Here is a 25,679-nt window from a genome sequence, read left to right on the forward strand (position 1 = left end):
CTCAGGAAAACTGTTATGTAGCCAACTATAAGTCTGAGGAAAGAGCACATGCATAGCCCAGCTGTTGCAGGAAAAAGAAAAACCTTAAAAAAACAGGTTTTCAGTCAGGCTGAAATATTGCTTAAATAACCAGCCTGAAGAGTGGCTGTGGTACAGTATATTGTTTTTCTGCACAGCACCCTGCTTATGAAGGGTTTGCAATTTCAGGCTTGTCCACTAGACATTTATTTTAAAAGCCTGCTTGGAAGCCCTGGATCCACCACTGTTCTGGGTCTGTGGAAACAGGCGCTCTTATCCAATCCTTTGTACTGTAATGTGTAAATTTCCCAGAAAGCAGCAGCAAAATGCACTTCACAAACGGGACACACCCATCACAATGTAAAACAAGAAAGTAGTGTCAAGTCCCTTACTGTGCCCTTCCTTGGAGCTTTGCCTAGCACTGTTGACTTCTTGAGAGGACTGTTGTGTTGCATGACAAGAGATGTGAAGCTCCAGAAAGCCCCCCCCCCAAAATGGTAGAAGTGAGGGGCAGACTATTCTCCTCCACTCTGCCCAGTTCCCCAGTTTTTCCCCAGGCCTTTATATCTCTTATGTATGGCTGGGCTTCACAGAAGAGAGAGCTATACACAGTGCAGAATTGCTTTCTGGTGGAAGAATAAGTTTGGCTTAACTGCTTCTTTGTATCTCAGGGGTTGCATTTTGTGTGCATGTGCAAGAATGGAGATAAAATGGTGACAGAAAGACATGTTCCTAACTTGCTTCTTTTGGTCCTAGGTGGAAGATGCCCTCTCCTACCTTGACCAAGTGAAGCTGCAATTTGGCAGCCAGCCTCAAGTCTACAACGACTTCTTGGACATCATGAAGGAGTTTAAATCTCAAAGGTGTGAACCTGCCGTGTGCTTTATTTAACAGATGCTTCTTTGGGCCATGTAGTGTTTCACTAGTAAGGTTTTTGTCTGCCCTAAATTCACCATAGTCCTATCTTGCCTGCTGTTTTTTTCTTGTGCTTTTTTTCATAATTCTTCTCATAGCCCAACTTCCTTTTTTAGCCTCTGATCTGATTAAAACCCCTCATGACTAACACCCCCATCTATAGTGGGCCTTAAAAAAAGCAAAGTTTGCTCTTAAGTATGCCTTATCCAAGGTCCAAAGCATAGCCTAGATGGGCTTGATATGGCAAAGTTACTGAAACTGGTAGGGCCTGAGCATGCTTAGTGCCTTGATAGGAGGATGTCTGAATACATAGGAAGAGAATCAATAGCAGCCATAGGAAAACACAAGTAAAATGTGAAAAGGTGGCTGCATCACTAGATATGGTTCTCAATGTATTTTGAGAAAACTCCTCTTTAAGGGAGGGGTTTTTATGCTTCTTAAATGCAAAGTACTCAGACAAATTAGGATGTGCTCAGGTGTGCTGAGTCAGAAAATTTGCTGTAAGGAGATTTAAGCATAAATCATATCCTGAATGAAAAAAATAAAATTTAAAAATATTTGAAACGCATTGGGAACCATATCCACTTCTGCAGCTGCCTTTTTTGGTTTTGAAGACTCACTTGAAACCTGTCTCATCAACTTCCACTGTGGAAGAAATGCATGTAACAAAATTAAGAAGTCCATGATGCAGATTTTACTTTCTGCTGTTGCACTTAAAAAAGAAAAAAATGAATTTTTATTAGATTTTTTTTAATATATCCAAAGAAAAATAAAGCAAACAGGAGTTGCCAAAGTATCAAAATGAAAAGGAAATGATAAATACTACCAACAGCCACTTAACCTGTCATTGCATATTTGATACTTGTATAAAGATTGTTTCTTGGGGGAAGGGGAAAGAAGTAGGTGCTTTTCGGGGACAGAAAAAGAAAACACAATCCCTGAGAACTCTTCTTTCTCACCCCCTCCCCCATTAGATTTAGAATCTTGAGTTTTAGCAATAGATTATCAGACAAACTTGTCCTGTCACAGCTTTTTGCTTATTGTGAAATGCCCATGCCTATATATTTTCTTTATTTATATTAAATATTTATTATCTGCCTTTCATTAAAAAATTCCAAAGTGTGAATAAAATCAGTTCATAAAACAAATACCCTGTATATACTCGAGTATAAGCCGACCCGAATATAAGCCGAGCCATCTAATTTTACCTCAAAAGAACTGGAAAAACTTATTGACTCGAGTATAAGCTGAGGGTGGGAAATGCAGCAGCTACTGGTAAATTTCAAAAATGAAAATAAATACCATCCTATGCCTTTCCCAGCTGTTGGCGGCAGGGTGGGGGGGGGGAGAAGTGGCGAGGAAGGATCCCTTCCTTGCCATTTCTCCCTCCCTACTGCCGTGCACAGAGCAGCACATTTTTGGTGCTGAAAAAGTAGGCTTATACTCAAGTATATATAGTAAGTGTGAATTTGTAACCAGTGAATAAGCATTAAAAATAAATTCTTAAAAAACTAAAAACAGAACAAACAGTTCCAAAACCCATCTACAGTCTAAATGCCTGGACAAATAGGACGGTCTTCATCAGGCTCTGACAGCTTGTGATGTCATGCCAGGTGGGCCTCCTGATGGGCATTCCACAATTGAGGTGCCACCATAGGTATTTCTGCTAAAGAGGGTACTTGAAGCAGAACCATTCCAGAAGTTCTTCAGGCGTGGGCAGGTTGGCATGGAAAGAGGTGCTTGTTCAAGATTTGGGGCACATTTATTTTCCCAAGCAGTATGTTAGTTGGCAGCTTGCCTGCCTTATTTTCTGCTAGTAGCCATAATGGGGGTTGTGTGTTAACAACATTCTCTAAATGTAGTGCTATGCATGTCTGAAATGTGTCAAATCCACAGAGGAGACCTGATCTCTCTCTTCCCCCTTGTCTTTTCATTTCACAGCATTGATACTCCAGGAGTGATTAGCCGGGTGTCTCAGCTGTTCAAAGGCCACCCTGATTTGATCATGGGTTTCAACACTTTCTTGCCTCCTGGCTACAAAATTGAAGTGCAGACTAATGACATGGTGAATGTAACGACACCAGGGCAGGTTCATCAGATCCCGACCCACGGCCTCCAGCCTCAGCCCCAGCCCCAGCCCCAGCCCCAGCATCAGCATCAGTCTCAGCCATCAGCACAATCTGCCCCAGCCCCAGCACAGCCAGCGCCACAGCCGACACCTGCCAAGATCAGCAAGGTAACCGCAAGATGAAACGGGGAGTTTCTAGCTTAGAAGTAGGGACACCTGTGGTTTCTGGACAGAGAAGGCCCTCTCAAGGGACAAAGTGCCAAAGTGGAGAGTCAGAGACAGATAGCTGACCTATGGGGCACAATCCACCAACACATTCTGTGCAAGCCTAACTGCACATGAGCACAATATCTGTTTGGAATTTCGCTCTTCAGGCACAAGAAATTCTGAGCCAACCAAGCTTCCGCAGCTCTGCTTTGTTGGCATCCCATAGTTGGTGTTGTGTAAATGATCTAGCTAGGTGGATTCACAAGGGAATAGCACTGCCTTTGGGAAAGGAGTTGAAGTAGATGAGCTTCTGGTTCCCTTCATCTCTATATTGCTGCATGATTATTCTGGGCAAGGTCTGTATCATCCTGAGGTAATAAGAAGTTTTGCTTTGAGCATAGTCAAGCAGCACTCTGGAGGGCTCACTAAGGGCTCACTCAATACATGGCTGTTCAGGAACCAGTGTAACCCAGTGTCTGCTTTTCTTTCCCAGCCATCCCAGCTACAGACACATACACCAACCAGCCAGCAGACTCCCCCAATCCCCTATGCATCACCTCGCTCTCCACCAGTCCAGCCCCATGCACCTGTGACAATCTCTCTTGGATCCACACCATCCCTCCAGAATAACCAGCCGGTTGAGTTTAATCATGCCATCAACTACGTCAATAAGATCAAGAATCGTTTCCAGGGACAGCCAGACATTTACAAGGCTTTCTTGGAGATCCTCCATACCTATCAGGTGAGTGGGCAACTGCACAGGTCTTCATGACACCTTCTTTCTGTTCAATATTCACTTTTATATAGAAGAAAAGAGGGGCTTATCAAGCAAAAAAGGAAAAGATGATTACTGGGTGCAGTGCTATTTTTCTAGAAAAAGAGGTACTGGAACTCACCCTGAACACCTCCCTTGTTCTCTTACAATGGCAATGGCGCCCACCTGAGAGGTACCAGAACTCAGTTCCGGCAAGTTCTGCCTTAAAAAAGCCCTGACTGGGTGAAGCATAACAAGTAGTAAATCCCCAGCCAGTTGACACTAGCTCAGTTTTGCTTCAAACCTACTTGCTATAGTAATAGAAAGTCCCTGCCTGCAGAGCAGGAAATTTTCTCCAGAGATGTTGTTTAAAAGCCATCATTAATAGAGATGAGTCATACAAAGGGGGCAACACTTGTAGAACAGCCAGATGTGCCTCTCAAGTGTCTGGTCCTCTGTGGAATCCTTCCAGGGGCAGGAAGGAAACTTCTCCAGTGTCCTTTTTATCTTGTCATCTGATGCTCTTCTCCTGAGCTCTCATGCTAGGTGTTGTGGATTTTCTTGAAAGAACCAGGAGAACGAAACTGGTTAGAACAGCTGCTCTGAGCTCTTCCTTTCTCTTCCATCTCATGACAGAAAGAGCAGCGGAATGCCAAGGAAGCAGGAGGCAACTACACACCGGCACTGACTGAGCAGGAGGTCTATGCCCAGGTGGCCCGTCTTTTCAAGAACCAGGAAGATCTGCTCTCAGAGTTTGGGCAGTTCCTGCCAGATGCAAACAGCTCTGTGGTAAGTTGACTCCTAGTGTTGTTACTTACAGGGTACCTTGAAGGAGAGCATTGCTTATCCTGTTCTGCTTACTCCTTATGGCACAGGGATATGGATTAATTATTAATTATTATAATAATTAAATAAATAAAATAGATTGGACTTCAGAGCAAGAATTCCTAATTTGGGTTTCTATTGTCTTATGATTCCCTTTTAGAGGATCACAGGCAAAAAGCCAAATTTCTTAGTTTCCTTTATGGAAAGGATATACTTTGGGTGATATGAGCTGAGTCCTGTTCTCTACATACACACACACACACACACACACACACACACACACACACACACAGTTAACAAGTCCATTTTAATATCAAGTTCCTTGAGCTCTAGAGGCCTTTGCCTGGGTTATTACAATGAAATACATTTGCCTGTATGGGACACTGGAATCAATAAATGTGTTTGTACATTGTTGTTTAAACAAGCTTTTAAGCAAGACAACTGCAGAGAAAGTGGAGTCTGTGAGAAATGACCATGGGGGCACAGTCAAGAAGCCCCAACTTAACAGCAAGCAGCAAAGACCTAATCAGAATGGCTGTCAGATCCGGCGGCATGCCACAACTGGGACAACTCCTCCAGTGAAGGTGAGCATTGATCATCTTAATCAATAGGCTGATACCAGATACTGCATTGGTCTGTTGCAATGAAAGCAACAGAGTCCCTTGTGACCCTTGAATCCTGTATTGTGGCCTAAGCCTCTGTGGACTAGAGGCCACTTGATCAGATGCATGCAGGTGTTTCATTAGTTGGTAGATGCACATATTTATGTTTGAAAACAGTAGGATTGGGGTGGAGAAGGAGACCATGAAGAAGGTCACAGAAGGTCTGCTGCATTTCTACATAAAGCCCAAAGCAAGAACAGAGGGAGCTGTCAGTGGGACAGCTTAGTCGTAAGTTACAAATGGGCTCATTTTAGCTGGAAAATCATTTGTTCATCAGAGCCCATCAGTCCTTTTGAATCATTGTCTTCCTAATATTTATTTATTACAATAACCTTTCAGGATGCAAATTCTTCTGAAGGGAATGGAGGGGCTGTGCTGCTCTAGGAGAAGAAACTCTTAAGCAGGGAGTTAACCTTGGTGAGAGTGAGGGAACAGCCAGTAAAGGTGTCCCATGGCATCTGGGAGCCCTTGTGTGAGGTCTGCAATAAAAGGTTGAGGTCCTGGGTGAGGAGGAGGCAGGCATAATATCTTTTCTGAGACCTGGGATGGGATGCCAGCAAATAAGTGTTTCTAGGCAAGGTTGTTGAACTCTTGTTGATCAATTAACGTGTTGCAAATGAAACAGTGTTTGTAATTCACCATTCAGAATTTAATATGGGGCGGTATCAACTGTTGCTTATTTTAATGCTTTGCCTTTCCAAGCTGATAATAAAAACCCAGGGAAGAGTTAATAGTACACTGGTTTTCTTACATGCCTACTTTATATGCCTTCAGTAACCATTGTTTAACCCTACCAAAACAACAGTAATGTATACCATTCTCCACTTCTCTGGCTTCTCTGCAGCTGCTTAGCAAAACTAAAATATTTTGCAATAAGCATCAGCCCAAGTATTATCTTTTGACTCTGGTTTTTGAAACTCTTTTGTGGCTCATTCTCTCTTTCTGCAGAAGAAACCAAAGCTGCTCAGTTTGAAGGACTCTTCAGTGGTAGAAGCTGGAAAACATGGGACAGAGTCTCTGTTCTTTGACAAGGTGAGGCTTTGGATGACCTCTGCTGAAGCAGCCATTGGTTTTCAAACAGCACTTACTTTTATTTGAGTCCTACTCCCAGATCAGTGTGCATTAGGAAAGCAGCCTTAAGCCTCCCAGATGTTACCTGCATCTAACATTGGGGGGGGGGCTTCTGACCCTCTCACACAACTTTTGCATCACTGCCCCTTTTCACTCCTCAGCCGGCTGTGTATCTCTCCTGACTGAGGTGAGATCCCTGATTCTTGGATACCATTTGAAGCCACTGTTTCAGAGACTAAAATTTGCAAAACCCCAGCAAATTTTGCTAAAAGTACCCTTCTGTACAAAAGTAGCAGTGAGCTAAGTGGCTTTGCATTATAATTTTCAGCAATGAAAACAATTGCAACTATGAAAAAGAGTTTCATGTGTAAAAACAATTTCAGATGCAACTGAACAACATTTTCATTTGACAGGTACTAAGATTAACCAGTTTTTAAACAGCATAATAATATTCTACCAAAGTGGATTCAAGGCTTGTTGAAATTGGAGCATTAGCTCTTAAATCAGTACATTTTTTATATAAGTATTTATGAATTGTTTCCCATGTAGCATCCCAAAGAGATGATGTTGAGTATGGTGTATTGACGGTGTTGTCATTCATTTTTCTCAACAATTTGCTAACCATATTTTTCCTTCTCCCACAAGGTTCGGAAAGCTCTGCGAAGCACAGAAGCATATGAGAATTTCCTCCGTTGCCTGGTCATTTTTAATCAGGAGGTGATATCCCGAGCTGAGCTTGTACAGTTAGTTTCTCCATTTTTGGGGTAAGTGAAATAAATGATACTTGGCTGCATAATTCATTGCCAGCTGTTTGTACATTGGGGTGCTTGACAAAGGAGATGAATTTACTGGCTGCATTGAGCTAACTTGACTTGGAAAGTTGGGAATTAGCAGCAGTGAACATTGGGCTCACTTGCTCCCTCCCCTGCTTTCCTCCTTCCTGCAATTGCAAGGTGAAGAGATTAGATGCTTCTGCTTCTAGTTGGTTGCAAACCATAGTTGTGGTGCTGAATCCACACAGCAAAATGTGGAATGCTTAAACCACAATTTCAAACAAGAATAACTTACGGCAATGCAGTTTGTCCTTTTTTGTGTAAATCATTTAGACAAAAGACTTAGATAATCTTCCTGCAACCATTGAGTTCTATAATCTTTTCTCTTTCCTCTCCCATTTCCCCTCCTCTTTTTAGGAAATTCCCAGAGCTGTTCACTTGGTTTAAAAACTTTCTGGGCTACAAAGAGTCTGCACATATGGAGACTTTTCCTAAGGAACGGGCTACAGAAGGGATAGCAATGGAAATAGACTACGCTTCTTGTAAGAGACTTGGCTCTAGCTACAGAGCCTTGCCGAAGAGCTACCAGCAGCCCAAGTGCACTGGTCGGACTCCGTTGTGTAAGGAGGTAAGGCAACATTCTTCATATTGAAGTAAGTGGATGCTAGTGGAAAGCAGGAAACATTAGATTATTTTCTCCGGGTTGATATCTACATAGAGCTTTAAGATAAGAAAAACATGTGGTGTCTCATTTTAGGCCTCCAAATCAGGAATTATTTGCACTGCAAATATGGTCAACGTTACGCAACTTAAACTGTATGCTCCTTTCTTCAAGTTGCATAAATTAATTTCTGTGTGTATATTTCTTGTCTGAGCCCTTTAAGTTGACCAGTGGAGTAAAACAAGTTTGTATTCTGGCCCTATGCTTTTTTATTTCTGTATCAATGACATGGTCCCACATTTAACTTTGGTGGAAATCAAACATTCAGTGTAACTTGAATTACTATCATTTCCACGAGCTAAATGAGATCATGATCATAGACAAGTGTCAACTAAGGGACTGGTGTTACTGGACAGAATCTGAATGGGATTTTCAAGTAATCAAATCCTCAAAAGTTCCCAGTGGTTTCCACTCTTAAAAATGGTGCATTTTAGAGCCAACTCCCTGTCTAAACTTTGGCCAGCTTCATTAGGATCTGCCTTTGCTGAGCTGTGTTTCCAAGGAATGCTCTCTGCTGTCCTGGATGGGCATTATAATAGGGTTCCATCCGCATATAGATTTTGTATTTGTGGGCAACTGCAAGTGGGGCACATTCAGTACTCACTTGACTATACTCAGAACCTAGGAGACCCTTTCTAAATCCCTTGGTCGTCCAGGAAAGCTGTCTCTCCCTGGCAGAGAGGGGTCTATGGCTGCTCAGGGATGCTAATGCTCCAGTGACTCTTTGCGCAGGTGGCAAGAAAGATCAGGAAGAAAAACCTGGACAAAATTGCAGTAAACTGTAAGGGAGACTCAGAGGCCTAATAGGAAACTCGCAAGCTGTGTGACGTCTCCATTCTACATGAGCACCTGCATTTTATTATCTTGGTTCAGGCAGTGGCTCTGCTAGTTATATAGATGCTTCTTTTTCCTGACAGTGTTGGTATGATTTTGTCATGGCCTTTGGCAAGTACAATAAAGCTTATTTTATTGTTGTGTGTCTACTGGTGTTACTTGAGTGGTTTCTACAGAATGTGCATAAAGTGCAGGCGTGGGCATACTTGGGTTTAAAGGCCTGTGCATATTTACTCTGTGAAACACCAGTGTCAGTGCCAATACGTCCCAAGCAACTGTGCTCACCTCATAAAGTGTAGAGCCACTCTGAGGTACTGTCATGTGATTTTATGTGTGGATTGCAAAGTCTAATCTTCTTAAAATCCAAGGCACATTATAATGTTAGGTATCTGAAGAAGTGTGCATGCACACAAAAGCTCATAACCAATGACAAACTTAGTTGGTCTCTAAGGTGCTACTGGAAGGAATTTCTAATAGAAATGACTGTTACTGTGGTCCTGCAGGTGGAGCTCAAGCGCTTCTATTCAGTTTTCCTCAAAGCATGATGGTTTCTAGTACTTTTAATCTTACAACTGACCAATGGATCAAAAATTCAGAAAATCTTTTGTTGCCGCCCTTTCTTGTACATCTATGACAGTTCCCAAAAATCTGTAAGAATTTACTTTATGTAGGAGCTAGAATTGTTGGTATCTGGCTACTCTTAAATGAGATGCTTCTCTCTCCTCCTAAGGTTTTGAATGACACCTGGGTCTCTTTTCCATCCTGGTCTGAAGATTCTACGTTTGTGAGCTCCAAGAAGACTCAATATGAAGAGCACATCTACCGGTGTGAGGATGAACGATTTGAGGTAGCTGTATCAGAGCTTAATGTCATGGGAAGCTTAGGATACTATGTTAGGTTGACTTAAGATCTGCTTTGATGAATGAATAGCTCTTGATAGCTTTGGTGTAAAGCACTAACCAAGAGTGTGGGTTGTGAGAAGGAAAGCCACCAATTTGAACCTTGCTCCCACAACAAACAGAGTAGGAGCCTAAAAACTCACCTCTGCTTCTGTAACATGGGGTAATAATACCAGCATGCCTTGCAAGGTTGTTGTAAGGATTGACTGTGGTTGTGTATGTGAGGTGTTTTGAGCACTCAGCACTGTATAAATGCACAATAGTATTATCATGGTGGTCTTCCTATCTTACCCTCCCAGATATAATACTAGTCAAAACTTTGCTTGCTGCCATGCGCATCTCCTGAAAGTGAGTAGCTGCAGACTCATAGGTTTGATGTTTTGCTTCACATAGAAATTTAATTGCCTATTACAATAGCACGCTCCACCCACCAAAAAATTAGATTTAAAGCCTATCGGATGTGAATAAGAGTTTTGTTTGGATATATTGCTCTGCTTTTCAACTCAGTTTCCACCATCTTACAGAGTGTTGAAAAGCTTTTTGTACTATATGTAAGAACCCCATTCCCACACATGCCAGAATTTGTTTATTTTTTTATGTCATTTTCTTATTGCTATAAGCCAAGGCTGATGCATGCTCTCCATTTCAGCTGGATGTTGTCTTGGAGACCAACCTAGCGACCATCAGAGTCCTAGAGACGATACAGAAGAAACTCTCACGCTTATCAGCTGAGGAGCAGGCCAAATTCCGTCTGGACAACACTTTGGGCGGCTCCTCAGAAGTTATTCATCGCAAGGCATTGCAGAGGATATATGCTGACAAGGCAGCTGACATCATTGATGGGCTTAGGAAGAACCCAGCCATTGCAGTCCCTATTGTGTTGAAAAGGTAACTGGGAAATGCAGGTGGAGCACCCTCACCCCACTGCTTTTTCACTTTCCCCAAGTGCTGCTTTTTTGGGTGGCTTTTCATCCTGTCATTTAACAAGGTTCTCAGTGTGCGAATTGCACAATTTAAAAAGCAATTTCAGGTAGACCCTTGTTTACGTGGGAGTTACATTCCAAGGCACCACAAGTGCCAGTTAAATTGTATATAATTGAATACCATTGAAAAAGCCTGCAACCCCCCGCCCCCGTTCCACCTTTTTAGTGATGTTTCAGTGACATCTTTATGATGTTTCAGGGTCACTTCTGTGTTTGGCACAATGCACGAACATAAGGTTGCACACATATTGAACACGTGTAAATGGGAGGCTGCCTGTAATTTAAAAGGCAATATAAAAATACATATCCATTAAGCGAGCGTGTGTATTATCTATAGAATTACAGAATCATAGAACCTTAGAGTTTGAACCCCCTGCAGTGCAGGAATCCCAGCTAAAGCATCATGGCAGATGACCATCCATCCTCTGCTAAAAAACTTCCAAGGAAAGAGAGTCCACAGCCTCCCAGTTGAGACCATTCCAATTTCAAACAGCTCTTACTTATATAGGCACAGCCTCAGATCCCACAACAGACAAAGACTTGATCAATACAATAAATGCCAAAGAAGGCACCAGGTCAGCTTCTCCAAAGGTAGGCAAGGAAAAGGCCATCTGTCATGTTGACAGGAGTTCATAGTTGAGGGTCACGTACAAAGATCTCTAGCTGGGTAGATACATGGAGAAGAGCAGTCCTTGCAAGGTAACCTGGTCACAATCTGTAAAGAAATACAGTCATACCTCGGGTTGAGTATGCTGCAGGTTGCATACTTTCAAGTTGCGTACTTGGTGGACCCGGAAGTGTTTACTTCCAGGTTCCACCACACTCGCATGCACAGAAGCATTCTGTGCGCTTCGCACATGCGCAGAAGCATTCTGCATGCTTTGCGCGTGTGCAGAATTGCTCTATCAGCACTTTGTGCACACACACTATCGCCGCTCGGGTTGAGCACTTTTTGGGGTGTGAACGGCACCCCGGAACGGATTGGGTACTCAACCCGAGGTACCACTGTATAAAGTTAAAGCCAAGACTTTGAATTGGACTCAGACTCAGAAGCGGACACGGAGCAATGGATTCAAGCTACAAGAAAGAAGATTCCACCTAAACATTAGGAAGAACTTCCTGACAGTAAGAGCTGTTTGACAGTGGAATTTGCTGCCAAGGAGTGTGGTAGGGTCTCCTTCTTTGGAGGTCTTTAAGCAGAGGCTTGACAGCCATCTGTCAGGAATGCTTTGATGGTGTTTCCTGCTTGGCAGGGGGTTGGACTGGATGGCCCTTGTAGTCTCTTCCGATTCTATGATTCTAGAATGATCACTGGTTGATGATCTCCAGCGGGCTGGGGCAAAGATGAGAGCTGTTTCCTAGTTCTGCTGGATCTCTCAGCGGCTTTTGATACAATCAATCATAACATCCTTCTGGACCGTCTAGAGGAGCTAGGAGCTGGGGGCACTGTCATACAGTGGTTCCGCTCCTTCCTCCTGGGCCGTGTCCAGAAAGTGGTGGGGGGGGATGAGTGTTCAGACCCCTGGGCCCTCACTTGTGGGGTGCCTCAGGGCTCTGTCCTCTCCCCCATGCTTTTCAACATCTACATGCAGCTGCTGGGAGAGATCATCAGGGAGTTTGGGCTGGGTGTCCATCGGTATGTGGATGATACCCAACTCTACCTCTTTTAAATCTGAACCAGTGAAGGCAGTGAAGGCCCTGTGTGAGTGCCTGGAGGCGGTTGGAGGATGGATGGCAGCTAATGGATTGAGGTTGCATCCTGACAAGAGAGAAGTACTGTTCTTGAGGGACAGGAGGCGGGCAGGTGTGGAGGACTCCCTGGTCTTGAATGGGGTAACTGTGCCCCTGAAGGACCAGGTGGGCAGCCTGGGAGTCATTGTGGACTCACAGCTGTCCATGGAGGCGCAGGTCAATTCTGTATCCAGGGCAGCTGTCTACCAGCTTCATCTGGCACGCAGGCTGAGACCCTACCTGCCCGCGGACTGTCTCGCCAGAGTGGTACATGCTCTAGTTATCTCCTGCTTGGACTACTGCAATGAGCTCTACGTGGGGCTACCTTTGAAGGTGACCCGGAAACTACAACCAATCCAGAATGCGGCAGCTAGACTGGTGACTGGAGGCGGCCACCGAGACCATATAACACCGGTCCTGAAAGACCTACATTGGCTCCCAATACGTTTCCGAGCACAATTCAAAGTGTTGGTGCTGACCTTTAAAGCCCTGAACGGCCTCGGCCCAGTATACCTGAAGGAGTGTCTCCTCCCCCATCGTTCTGCCAGGACACAGGTCCAGCGGTTCCCTCACTGCGAGAAGCAAAGCTACAAGGAACCAGGCAGAGGGCCTTCTCGGTGGTGGCGCCCACCCTGTGGAATGCCCTCCCATCAGATGTTAAAGACATAAACAACTACCTGACATTCAGAAAACATCTGAAGGCAGCCCTGTTTAGGGAACTTTTTAATACGTTTTTTAATCTCTGTTGGAAGCCGCCCAGAGTGGCTGGGGAAACCCAGCCGGATGTATGGGGTATAAATTTATTATTATTATTATTATTATTATTATTATTATTATTATTATTATTATTATCTCGCCCCCCCCCTGAGCTCAGAGTGGCATACATGGATGGGGTTTAGCTCTCTTTATCCTCACAAAAGCCCTGTGATGTAGGTTACATCAAGAGCATGTGGTGAGCTTCACAGCTGAGTGGATTCAAATGAAGTTACAACAAAGCTTCTGCTACAGGAGAGCGGATGGTAAACTTCTGTTCATGGCAGAGAATGTTTTTTTAAACAGGGAAAGATCCACAATGGTGATTAATTTGGAATGTTCTGATCTAGTCATGAATTATAATAGAGAGCAAGAATGTAGCAAGACCAAAGTAGCCCATTTTCACCTTCTGCTTACATCACCTTCTGCTCATGTTCTCCCATGCTGAATGTGGTCAAATCACGAATATCCCTTGAATATTAAAGTCTGTCAAAAGCAGTATGCGTTATTCCTGCTAGTCCTCATGGCTATACTCATCTCTCAGGCCATGTTGCCTTTCTTTCTGCTAAGGTTAAAAATGAAAGAGGAGGAGTGGAGAGAAGCCCAGAGAGGATTCAACAAAGTGTGGCGGGAACAGAATGAGAAATACTACCTGAAGTCCCTTGACCACCAGGGCATCAACTTTAAACAAAATGACACCAAGGTCTTAAGATCAAAGAGCCTTCTTAGCGAGATTGAGACTATTTACGATGAGGTAGGTTGGAGGCTTTGTCCTCTCGGTTTCAGCCTTATTTCATCCTGATTGGCAATTGATGGAAAGGATGTTGTGAATTATTGCAATATTTCAATTTTGTTCTTGGTGGGGCTTGTTCTTTTAAGGCTATTTGTTACTATAATACAAAATGGAAATGAAAGTTCGCTTTTTTCTAACAGTGGGTGACAGCTTCTTTTTTTATCAAATTGCTTTTTTAATTTTGATTTTTATCAAACTACTTCACCATTTGTTCAATACATCAAAAAATGCACCTGCATCCAGGTTGTGGCCATATGCAGTAAACTGATTAGGTGGTAGATGACAAACTCAATTTCTTAATAATAATAATAACAATAATAATAATAATAACAATAATATTTATACTCTGCCCATCTGGCTGGGTTTCCCCAGCCACTCTGGGTGGCTCCCAATGGAGGACTAAAAACAGAATAAAACTTCAAACATTAAAAACTTCCCTAAACAGGGCTGCTTTTAGTGTTTGGCAGCCCTAATAATTAAAGAGGACTATATCCTTCAATATCATTCCTTGTTACAGTGGTACCTTGGGTTACGAACTAAATTCGTTCCAGAGGTCCGTTCTTAACCTGAGGCGGGCGCGCTTTCGCTAATAGGGCTTCCCGCTGCACCGCTGGCGCGCGATTTCCATTCTCATCCTGGAGCAAAGTTTGCAACCTGAGGTACTACTTCTGGGTTAGCAGAGTTTGTAACCTGAAGTGTTTGTAACCTGAGGTACCACTGTACTATAATCTGAGGTGGGCAAAAGGGTTTCGGATAGAGAGGAGAAATAGCTGAGCCAATGGTGGGAAAGCTTTCAAGGAAAAGTGGGCCTTTTGGGTGCCAGGAAGTCTGCTCTGGCCTCCAGATAAGTGGCTTTGTATAAGCCAGAGCTGTCCAAGTGGGCCAATTGCGAGCTGTTGATCACATGAAAACAACTCTCTGGTCTCCCCCCCCCCCCAAAAAAAGCTCAACAACTTTGGTCAACCCAGTGGGTACATCACTGCCAGTTTATTTATAGTGGGAGTAGATTGCAGTCTCTTGGAAGTTGGACACCCCTGGTATAAACTAATTAGTTGCACAGATCTTTTTATACTTACTGGGGTAGAGCACTTTCCTGTCCAGCCCAGGCAGTGATTTTCAGCTGATGAGAGAAGAGAGCCATGTGGAGATGGGTTTCATGCTCTTTCTCTCCTGATTTTCAGAGGCAGGAGCAGACTTCTGAAGATAACATTGGCCCTCACCTGTCCTTAGCCTACGAAGATAAACAGATCCTGGACGATGCTGCCTCTCTAATTATCCACCACGTGAAGCGGCAGACAGGCATCCAGAAAGAAGACAAATACAAAATCAAGCAGATCATGTATCACTTCATCCCAGACCTGCTCTTTGCACAGCGAGGCGAGCTGTCTGATGTGGAGGAGGAGGAAGAGGAAGAGATGGATGTGGACGAAGGCTCAGGGGCCGTGAAAAAGCACAATGGTGTGGGGGGTAGTAGCCCTCCTAAAGCCAAGCTGCTCTTCAGCAACACGGCAGCCCAGAAGCTGCGTGGAATGGATGAAGTCTACAACCTGTTCTATGTCAACAACAACTGGTACATTTTCCTCCGTCTCCACCAGATCCTCTGCTTGCGGTTGCTGCGAATATACAACCAGGCCGAACGGCAGATTGAAGAGGAGAATCGGGAAAGGGAGTGGGAGCGGGATGTGCTGGGTGTCAAGCGTGACAAGAGTGGCAGCCCTGCCATCCAGCTGCGGTTGAAAGAGCCAAGTGAGTACACCCATACGTGGCTGGGGCTGGTCTTTGACAATGGTCTCCAAGGCAGAAGGGGGACGGGGGGGCTGCTTTCTCTTTTAAAGAGCCATCTTCCTTCCCATCAGCACAGTTTGGCTTTTGCTCCAGCCATGAAAGGCCTTGTCAACTGCTACAACCTAGAGCGATGGCAATAGCTTAAGGGGCTTTAAAATGAGTGTTAGCTCTGCACTCGATGAATTTGTCCCCCAGTACAAAGCTTGGTAACTCGTTGCTAGCAAACAATGAGTTAGGTATATCTTTAGAGAAGAGAAAGAAATAGGCTTCTGCATCTACCAGATAAGGAAGGAAAATATGGCATCCCAAACACATACAGTCGTACCTCAGAAGTCAAACAGAATCCGTTCTGGAAATCCATTCAACTTCTGAAACATTCGACTTCTAAAGCGCGGCTTCTGATTGGCTGCAGGAAGCTCGGTGTTCGGGAGCCGAGGTACAACTGTATAGGTGGGCAAGAGAGGACTGGCATAGATAGATAGATAGATAGATAGATAGATAGATAGATAGATAGATAGATAGATAGATAGATAGATAGATACATGTGATTGCGTAGAATGGGGAACACCCATCTAAAAGCCAAACTCTGCCCGAAACCGGCCAAACTCCATCACAGTCTCTCCCTCCTAACCTTTTTCTCAAACTCCAATATAATCTCCCACCTAACAACTGGCCCATATCAACATTTAATGGCCAGGTGGTGAAAGGGAGGGAGAAGCAGGTCTCACGTGGAGCATCCTTCTTTCCCCTTTTAGTGGATATCGATGTGGAAGATTACTACCCTGCTTTCCTAGACATGGTGCGGAACCTGCTGGACGGCAACATGGACTTTTCGCAATATGAGGACTCTCTTCGCGAGATGTTCACCATCCATGCCTACATTGCCTTCACCATGGACAAGCTGATTCAGAGTCTTGTTAGACAGGTGAGGAGGGGGCAGGGTTTCTGGGGCTTCCAAGAAAGAGCAGGCCTTGTCAGTGCTGTGCTCTAGAAAACCAGTGCAGGGCTCATAGTTACTATCTGCTGAACCTCAACTCCTGTCTACCAGAGGAGATGGGGATGAGAAATCCAGGAGGTTGTGTTTACCTTTTTGTCTATTTTGTACTATTTTGAGCGAGTGATTGATTTATATAGCACTTAATGCCAAAGTAGGCTTCAAAGTGGTTTATCAAGTTACACAAAAATTAACTTGTACCCACACCTGTTACTCATAGAAGGAATTGCTATTTGATGGTGTGCCATTTGTGAGCTGTAGTTAGTTCTCTCTCTGGCATGATTTAGGCTGCAATTTTATGTGGAGTTTTTTTGCACTTGGTAATTTTGGTTACCAGAAAGCATTGTAATGTCTCCTGTATATGATATATCAACAGCTTCAGCACATTGTGAGCGACGAACTCTGTGTACAGGTGACAGAACTGTACCTGGCTGAGAACAGCAGTGGAGCTACTGGAGGCCAGCTGTCATCACAGTCATCTCGGTCCCTTGTGGAGACAGCATACCAGCGCAAAGCTGAGCAGCTAATGCAAGATGAGAACTGCTTTAAGGTAAAAAAAAAAGTATTGGAGTTTTTACGAAGCTAGGAAGAGAGATCCTGATGTACTTAGAGTGGGGTAACGGAATGGGGACAGTCTTCTTTGTCGCTAGCAAAACGTCCAAGGATGTGCACATTTCCAAGTTGCATTACTCTTGAGCAATTCACCAGGTATCTTGCCTGGCTTCTGCCATCACCCCTTGCAACCGCTATTGGCATAACCACCTACCAGTTCCAGTGCCATAGAGACAAATCGCAAAAGGTGCTATAGGCTTGTATGCAGCAGTGGTTGCTTAATGATGCTCTGGGCCACATGCAGATAAGCTGTTGTGCTCTGTCAAACAAGGCAGTGGCTTTGATTTTGTTATTTCTTGACTTTTATATATGTGTTGAAAACATTTCCCAGCTTTTCCAAGCCTGATCTTTTACACCATTACTTGCAACTTGTAGAAGCTTACAAATCAATTTTTCATTGGAAACTGGAGCACCAAACTAGTGAAATTTATGTAGTTGTTTTTCTAATGATTTATAGTACATTTGACGCAAGCTGGCAGAAGCAGCATTCAGTCAGATCCCAATTAGCTGCTCTTTCTGTTTTGAACAAGCATAGAAAGAAGGTGGCTGCCTCACCTGTGTGCTGGCTTCCATTTCCCTGAATTGCTATTCTTATCATTTTCATTTTGGTTTCTTTGGTGTCAGTAGAGTGCCTTTCGCTTCTCCCCCACCTTCATCACTTTCCCAAATGCTACACTAGACGAGACTTAAGCATGAATTAACTATAGTCCTGACCCCTTACACTTTTCTTTCTATTAAGTAAATGTTGTCCCCCACCCCACCTCCCTTACAGATACATAGGTTGCCCCACCAAAGTCCCAGTTTTTCCACCAGCTCTTCACAATTATTTTTCTCCTCTACAACTCTCTAGTTCCCTTGCACATGGACATTCTGTAGTTGTATTCACACTACCCAGAGCTTCATTTGCACCTGAAAACTCTTCAGCATAAAGGCTGTTAAATATAATGTTTCCTTCCACTGAAGTTCATTCTGTGTTCCCATTGTTTCCCTGCAGCGATTTCCATGCCCTGCCCCCCCCCCAAATTCATTCCTACAGGCTGGAGCAAGCTGATATAAAGCTTCTGGTTTCTCCCCCCCCCCCAAAAAAAAAATGTGCGTTGGGGGAAGAGAAGAAGGTGATGGACTCAGCTCCATCATTTGTAGCTGAAGTCTGGGAAACAAGCAGAAACTGAAGAAAGACAGCTGGGGTAGTAAGAAGCAGAAAAGTGTAGCCACAGAACTAATTTAAAAATGCAATGCCCAGCCCCTTGCTCAGTGAATTGAAGGACTTGCAGGATTAGTGACTCAGCAGTCCAGCCTGGTCTTGCAGCATGGCTTAGCAGCCAGCAGGGCAATTCCCTCACTTTCACCTTAAGGGCAAAATAATGCAGTTTCTTGGTGGGGGCTGCTAGCCCAAAGAAAACTCATGCTTCCTATGGTGACAGTGGCGGCTTCATCTGTAGACTTCCAGCAAAGAACTTTTCAAGTGAGCTCTTTGCTTATCTGAACCTTCTTTGATCTCTAACAAGGTGACTTTACATTGCTGAGCCAAGTTCAGCCTGTATAGCATGTATATGGCTTTGGGTACCCAATAAAAACTCTGAGAATTATTGAGCTCCTTATTGAAGTACTGTCTTCTGTTGTGCAGTTGATGTTTGTTCAGAGCAGAGACCATGTTCAGCTAACTATTGAGCTGCTTGACACAGAAGAGGAGAACTCTGATGACCCTGTTGAGGCTGAGGTAAGAAAAGGACTGCTGTTGGTCAGTGGTTCTTAATTTCAGCTATCAAAGGAACACATATGCATTTTTACTGAAGTGCTTCAGGTGCAGTAAAAATACGTCCAGGTTCTATTATGAGGATTTTTTCAGATTTTAACATGTATAGTTTATACAACTCCTTACAAAGGCAAGCAAGTCAGTATATTTAGGCTTCATCTGATTAGGTGCTTTCAGGTCAGAAACATTCGTGACGGCTAGATAACTGGTTTTTTAAAAGCAAGCTGAAAACATTAGCCACAGTAGGTGCCTAATTCCAAATGTTGCATTTTGAAGCATTACAGTACATACAAACAACAAGACAAGGTGAACCTCCAACAATTTCCAATAGTTAGTTGTTGCCCAGTGCTTTTCTATGAAGTCTTCATGAGGAGCAATGACCACATGCATTCTTAGGCTTGAAAGCAAACAAAAAGTCCTTCCAAAATATTTAGGTTCACACAACATAATTATTCAGTGCCAAGACTACTCGTAGAAGATACTGTTGTGCACTGCCAAAGATCACTGCCAAAGCCAAAAGGGTCTAATCTTATTTCTTTTTATAGCCCTTTGTCCCTCAAGTTTGGGGTGAGTAATGCAATATTTTTAGCAATACAAGGGAAAGAGCAATATATTGTCCTTAACATGAAATAGTTCAGGCTGCTTTCATTCTTACCAATGTAGGGAAAACGGAGTGTGAGTTCTTTAAAAAATGGAACTGAACTTCCAAAGTTTGATCCTGAAAGTTACAGATGTATTTGTACTAACAAAATTCTATAAAATCATGGCTTACCAAGAATCAGTGAGTTGCCACTTATAAATGTTGTAACATTTGGGCCACTGAACAGCAGTAATTTTAAACAGATTATTCTATCCCTGCTTTAAAGTGGTACATACCTCTGCTGTTCTAAAACAAAGAAGACAGAGTTTCCCCAGCTCTGTTTTTACAAATAATGAGTGTCATATCAATAATAATAATAATAATAATAATAATAATAATAATTTATTCATACCCTGCCCGTCTGGCTGGGTTTCCCCAGCCACTCTGGGCGGCTCCCAACAGAATATTAAAAAGACAATAAACGATCAAACATTAAAAACTTCCCTAAACAAGGTTGCCTTCAGATGTATTTTAAAAGTAAGTTACTTGCTTATTTCCTTGACATCTGATGGGAGGGTGTTCCACAAGGCGGGCGCCACAGTAGGCCCTCTGCCTGGTTCCCTGTAACCTCACTTCTCGCAGGGAGGGAATCACCAGAAGGTCCTCAGAGCTGGACCTCGGTGTCCGGGCTGAATGATGGGGGTGGAGACGCTCCTTCAGGTATACAGGGCCAAGGCCTTTTAGGGCTTTAATGTTCAGCACCAACACTTTGAATTGTGCTCAGAAATGTACTGGGAGCCAATGTAGGTCTTTCAGGACCGGTGTTATGTGGTCTTGGCAGCCACTCCCAGTCACCAGTCTAGCTGCCGCATTCTGGATTAGTTGTAGTTTCCGGGTCACCTTCAAAGTAGAGTGCATTGCAGTAGTCCAAGCGGGAGATAACCAGAGCATACACCACTCTGGCAAGACAGTCTGCGGGCAGGTAGGGTCTCAGCCTGCGTACCAGATGGAGCTGGTAAACAGCCGCCCTGGACACAGAAGGCGAATGGATGCTCCTCAGAAGTGGGCCTGCATGCATGGTCCTTCATCCCTGGGTACCAGCGTAGGAAAGCTTCCTCTCTGTTAAAGGGTGCTCGTTGGTGCATCTCTTTATTCTGTGTTCTATTACAGCGTTGGACCGACTATGTGGATCGGTACGTCAATTCTGATTCTACCTCTCCTGAACTACGGGAACAGCTGGCCCAGAAGCCAGTATTTCTGCCAAGGTGAGTGAAATGATATTGCGCATTACTCTAAGAACTAATGGGTCATTTTGAGCCATGCATTTCCTCTGGAGATCATAGCCCCATTGCCTAGGGTCCCTGTAGGAAACTGGCAGCTGGAAAGCACATGGTGGCAGTTGTGTGCTGCTGCTGCTGCTGCTGCTAATAGTCTGAGAGTTCCTTGTAGGCCTCTGCTGTTGTGATTTTAGCTGCTCCCCCCCACCAAAACAAACAAACAAAGCAGAAATAGGAAATGTTTCAGATTGGGGTGGTCACTAGTATGTACTTGGGCAACCCTGCTTCAGCTTCCTGCAATTGCACTATGTACAGACTTTGTAAACACCTTTGAAGCTCTCGCATGGTTGTGGCTAAGTGCTGATCCACACATTAAAAACAGCCGTAGCTGTCTGTCTATGTCTCCCTCTCCTTGTGGTGGAAGGCCCTTCACCGAGCGCTCGGAACAAGCAAAGGGGGAAGGAGTGGGTCACAAGGACTGGTTGATCTAATGCTTGCCTGTACAGAGGAGGAAAAACCACCATGTGCACACTGACCCAGCCAGCCAGCAAATGTCATCATGAGCTTTTGTGGCAATTCTTTGAATGAATGTGCCTTGGTAGCATATCAAAGATCACATTTTTGGTCAGGAAAAAAGGATGGTTATGTGTAACAGGAGTTTCTCCTCCGCAGTGCAGGTCAAGCACCAATTTAGCCAGTGCCTGGGAATCACCCTTCCCCTCTCAGCTTGGGCTGAACTCTGCCGGGAGGGGATTTGCTCCTTTCCACGGCAGTTTTTCAACAAGTGGAGGAGGATGCAGGCAACCACGGCAACGTTAAATGTGTTAATCATCCCTTACGCTCTTATCGTCATTCAGCACGAGCAGTGTGATGGATTTTGAGAAGCAGGCCCCGCGAGCCACAACGTCCAGCCCGATGAGGGAGGCGGGTGCTAATTCCAGCAGGGGCTCTCTGCTTTACAGGAACTTGAGGCGGATCCGCAAGTGTCAGCGGGGTCGGGAGCAGCAGGAGAAGGACGGGAAGGAGGGTCTCAGCAAGAAGCCCTTGGAAAACGTGGAGAGCTTGGACAAACTGGAGTGCAAATTCAAGCTCAACTCCTACAAGATGGTGTACGTGATCAAATCGGAGGATTACATGTACAGGAGGACTGCTCTGTTGCGCGCCCATCAGGTAGGCCTGAGCAAAGCGGGTGGGGCGAGCAGCTCTGGCTTCTCCCCAAGGGAAAGCTGCAGGCAGCCAGGATACAGGGGGGTTTTGGTTCTGCTTGCATCATTGTTCATCAAAGCAACTGTGTTTATGACCAGAGGTGTCAGGGCCTGATCCATATCTTACTGGGAGATCAACTGGGAACTCTCTGTATTCTGCATCCATTGGCTTGCCTTGTTGCCAGTAAAGGGGGATCACTTCAATGGCACACTGAGTATGTGTAACGGAAGCCCTTTTTTTCTGGCAGAAAACCTGTGTCCATTAGACTATATGCAGATTGTGACATGGAGGGAAAAGAGGGTTGTGCATGTGCTAAGCAGGCCTGCGTGTCTGACCGAGGCCTCATTGCAGAAGGCCAGTCACTAAAGCTTTCTCTTCTTTTCTCCCTTCCCTGTAGTCCCATGAAAGGGTGAGCAAAAGGCTGCACCAGCGATTCCAGGCCTGGGTTGACAGATGGACCAAGGAGCATGTGACCCGTGAAATGGCAGCTGAAACTAGCAAGTGGCTAATGGGGGAGGGCTTGGAAGGCTTGGTGCCCTGCACCACCACCTGTGACACAGAGGACCTGCACTTTGTGAGCATTAACAAGTACCGTGTCAAATATGGCACAATATTCAAGACACCCTAAACTCCAGGGGGATAGGGAAAGGTCGTCTTGTGGGTGCACATTTTGTGCAGGTTCATCAAGGAAAACAAGGAAGATGCCTTCCTCCCACCTCCTCCCCAGCCCCTCGCTGTTACCAGCCACTTCTGGACTAATTTATAGCTGGTACATCTTGTTGCCCCAGGGGGGGGGCACTTTTGGAAATGTCCATCCTGAGAAACGGAAGCTGGACCTGTTGCCCAGAGGCTGAGATCCCACGCATGCTCCATGCCATGAGGGGCGCTGAGGTGTCCGTGTCGCTGTAGAGAAAGAAGCCCACCTTGCCTGTACACACACCAGCAGCGTTCGTTCTCCCAGCCCCGTGGGCATCAGTGACAACGGGGGGCTTTGAATAGCCTGACAAGATGTGGTGCATTTGAACATCCCCTCCCCAAGAAGAAAAAGGAAAAAAGTCTTGCAGCCAGAGTATCTTGGTTGGGAATCTCCCAAATGCCCAGTCCCCGGCTTCAGCTTCAGCAGGAGTAGGCAGCAGACTTTCTGGAACCTTCCATCAGCTCTCAGGACTCAGCAGTCCAGACAGCGGAAACATTGGCTCTTGAGTTTGCTGCCCCCTTCTCTTTTCTCTCCAGTTCCTTCCTTGCTATCTGGGTGCCTGACTTAAACCATTTAAGATCAGTCTGTCCTTTCCAGTGCCAGTGGAACGATGGTTTTGTTTGGGGTTTGTTTTTTGTTTTGTTTTTTTGAACCTGCTTGTTTACTAGTCTCTCTTAGTGCCATGTAGCAGCTTTTCACACAAACACTTCCTCTCACCTACACAGTACCCCTAGACAGACGACACACGCTTTCACAATAGCAACAACCTATATTAAACTGGTTTCCCCCCTTTTTGTAAATAAATGTACATACTTGTCAATTTTTTTGTTTTTTATTAAAGAAAAAGTATGCTTGATGTGCTAGTATAACTATACTAGCTTCTTGTGTACTTTAGTACCAGGTGGCTTCAGGTTCAGGTTTTAGTACCTACAGATGAGAGTGACAGAGACATTTTTATTACACTTTCTACCAAAGGGAGTTATCATTGTAGTGCTTTGTGTGGAAACTTGTTCCTTTTTGTAAAAAATAAATAAATACAAAAATACAAAAAAATATTATTATTATTAATAATAATAATAATAATACTACATCTTGGTTCTTACCAGAGAAAGATGTGTTCTTGCTGGTTCCCTCACCCTGTTCTGAGAGATGTATGGCTACCAATTGCGGGCAGGGAAGCATCCAACCCAACACACAAAAAAATTCTTCACCATGGAAAGGGAAAAAAGGATATGCATGTGAAAGAGAGAGAATGAGAATGTGTGTGTTGTGGTTTTATATGATTTTAAGCAGCCTGTGTGATATATGAATGAGAATATATATCCGAATTTTTAAATTCTTTTTGTTTGTTTGTTTGTTTGTTTTGGGGAGATTGTTTTGGTGGGTAGCTTTTTTATTATCCACCTAGTCTTCCAGCTCAGAGAATTTGCACTTTTTGAAAGTGTTGCTGAGCTCCCTAGTTTGGGGTTAATTGTGCTTTCTTGTGTGATTCTTCTCAGTGTTGAAGAAAATATCCTAAATACCAAACCAGTATTTGACAGAGCTGCTCAAGAGAAAAGGTGTGTGTGTGTGTGTGTGTGTGTGTGTGAGAGAGAGAGAGAGAGAGAGAGAGAGAGAGCGAGAGCGCACATGCAGGAACATAGGAAAGAAGAGGGGTGGCCTTTTGTGGTTTCACCGGTAACATACACAAGCAGGGACATATTTATTTTACTATAGATGGCACGAACAGAAACTGAAGATATGAAGGTCTCTCTTTAAAAGAAATTGCTGTGGGTTTTGTAAATGGCAATGAACCTAACATTTGTGCCCTCCTCCAAGGAGGCGTTGGTTGCTTGTACAAAGTGACAAAACCAAGAGACCTTTAAAAATATGGCTTGCTGGTGTTTGTCTTCTCCCCAAATCTGCCAAACTTGCACCTCTCCAGGTACCCGGCAAGTAGCTGTCCACACTCTCAGAACAGTGTTGTCACGGTCCAAGGCAAAGAAATGAGAGAGGAGAAAAAGAGGATCTGTGCAAGTATCTCTCTCTTCCCTGTAGCTTAAGAGAACAGTGTAGAGCCGCAGGTTGGGCCTCTGCAGTGAGAGGCAGGTTTGCACAGTGAAAATGTGACCTGCAACGGTAAAAGCAAGAAGTGGAGCCCAGCTGGGGAGTTCTTATGGTATGCCAGCAATAAGCTAACACTCATGTCTCCTTCCCTTGCCCGTTTAAAAGAGGGGGATGGGGGGATGACAACACTACTGTGTCCTGTTCCATTTTGCTTGTGCTGCTCCCCTGCTCCTCACTCTCGACAGCCTCTCAGATGTTCCTCTTCTGTGTATATTTAACTATCAGTTTAGACCTTTTTACCAAGTTAGAAAATAAAACAGCTGCTGCTGTTCTTTTGCCCAAGTGTCATTTTGAGCAAGACAGGTAGAGCAGGGTGGGATTTTTTTCTCACTCATTGTTTTTGAGGGTAAGAAAAACCACCTGCAGCTGCAAAATAAAGGAGGCCACTGCCCTTCCTGTAGCAGGATTTCAGAATTCAGCATTTCTCTCTCCCCACCCCCTGACCCTCCCAATGCTGATGTCTGACATCTGAGCTCCAAGCTCCTAGTCCTGGCCTGTACAAATAGCAAAATACTTTCGTTCTTATTTTAAATTGCTTTTTGTATTCTGTAACGTGAACCTTTTTGCCACCTATTCATGTGATGATTTCTATACAGATGTTGTAAACTTGACTGTAGTGCAGTATTTCCATTAAAATATCAGGGCTCCTCGTGTACAAA

General features: G+C 44.3%; 1 protein-coding gene across 4 annotated transcripts in view; it reads left to right on the forward strand.

The window, feature by feature from the left end:
* The window catches only part of SIN3A (SIN3 transcription regulator family member A), a 55,493-nt gene extending 29,814 nt beyond the window's left edge, over positions 1 to 25,679 (forward strand). For 2 of the 4 annotated variants that reach the window (XM_060282590.2, XM_035137579.3), the window contains exons 4-21: positions 775 to 881; positions 2,875 to 3,169; positions 3,702 to 3,950; positions 4,599 to 4,751; positions 5,213 to 5,371; positions 6,398 to 6,481; positions 7,166 to 7,284; positions 7,711 to 7,921; positions 9,579 to 9,695; positions 10,397 to 10,635; positions 13,785 to 13,968; positions 15,189 to 15,753; positions 16,548 to 16,717; positions 17,163 to 17,336; positions 19,026 to 19,118; positions 20,905 to 20,999; positions 21,869 to 22,181; positions 22,615 to 23,958. In XM_060282590.2, coding sequence (XP_060138573.2) covers positions 775 to 881; positions 2,875 to 3,169; positions 3,702 to 3,950; positions 4,599 to 4,751; positions 5,213 to 5,371; positions 6,398 to 6,481; positions 7,166 to 7,284; positions 7,711 to 7,921; positions 9,579 to 9,695; positions 10,397 to 10,635; positions 13,785 to 13,968; positions 15,189 to 15,753; positions 16,548 to 16,717; positions 17,163 to 17,336; positions 19,026 to 19,118; positions 20,905 to 20,999; positions 21,869 to 22,181; positions 22,615 to 22,845 — 3,558 coding nt within the window. In that variant the 3' untranslated portion in view covers positions 22,846 to 23,958. Of the gene's footprint in view, positions 1 to 774; positions 882 to 2,874; positions 3,170 to 3,701; positions 3,951 to 4,598; positions 4,752 to 5,212; positions 5,372 to 6,397; positions 6,482 to 7,165; positions 7,285 to 7,710; positions 7,922 to 9,578; positions 9,696 to 10,396; positions 10,636 to 13,784; positions 13,969 to 15,188; positions 15,754 to 16,547; positions 16,718 to 17,162; positions 17,337 to 19,025; positions 19,119 to 20,904; positions 21,000 to 21,868; positions 22,182 to 22,614 lie in introns of all 4 variants that reach the window. The other 2 variants (XM_035137582.3, XM_035137581.3) reach the window with 2 other exon arrangements.

The sequence above is a fragment of the Zootoca vivipara genome, chromosome 13 (genome assembly GCF_965207765.1).
Source record: "Zootoca vivipara chromosome 13, rZooViv2.hap1.1, whole genome shotgun sequence".
Taxonomy (NCBI): domain Eukaryota; kingdom Metazoa; phylum Chordata; class Lepidosauria; order Squamata; family Lacertidae; genus Zootoca; species Zootoca vivipara.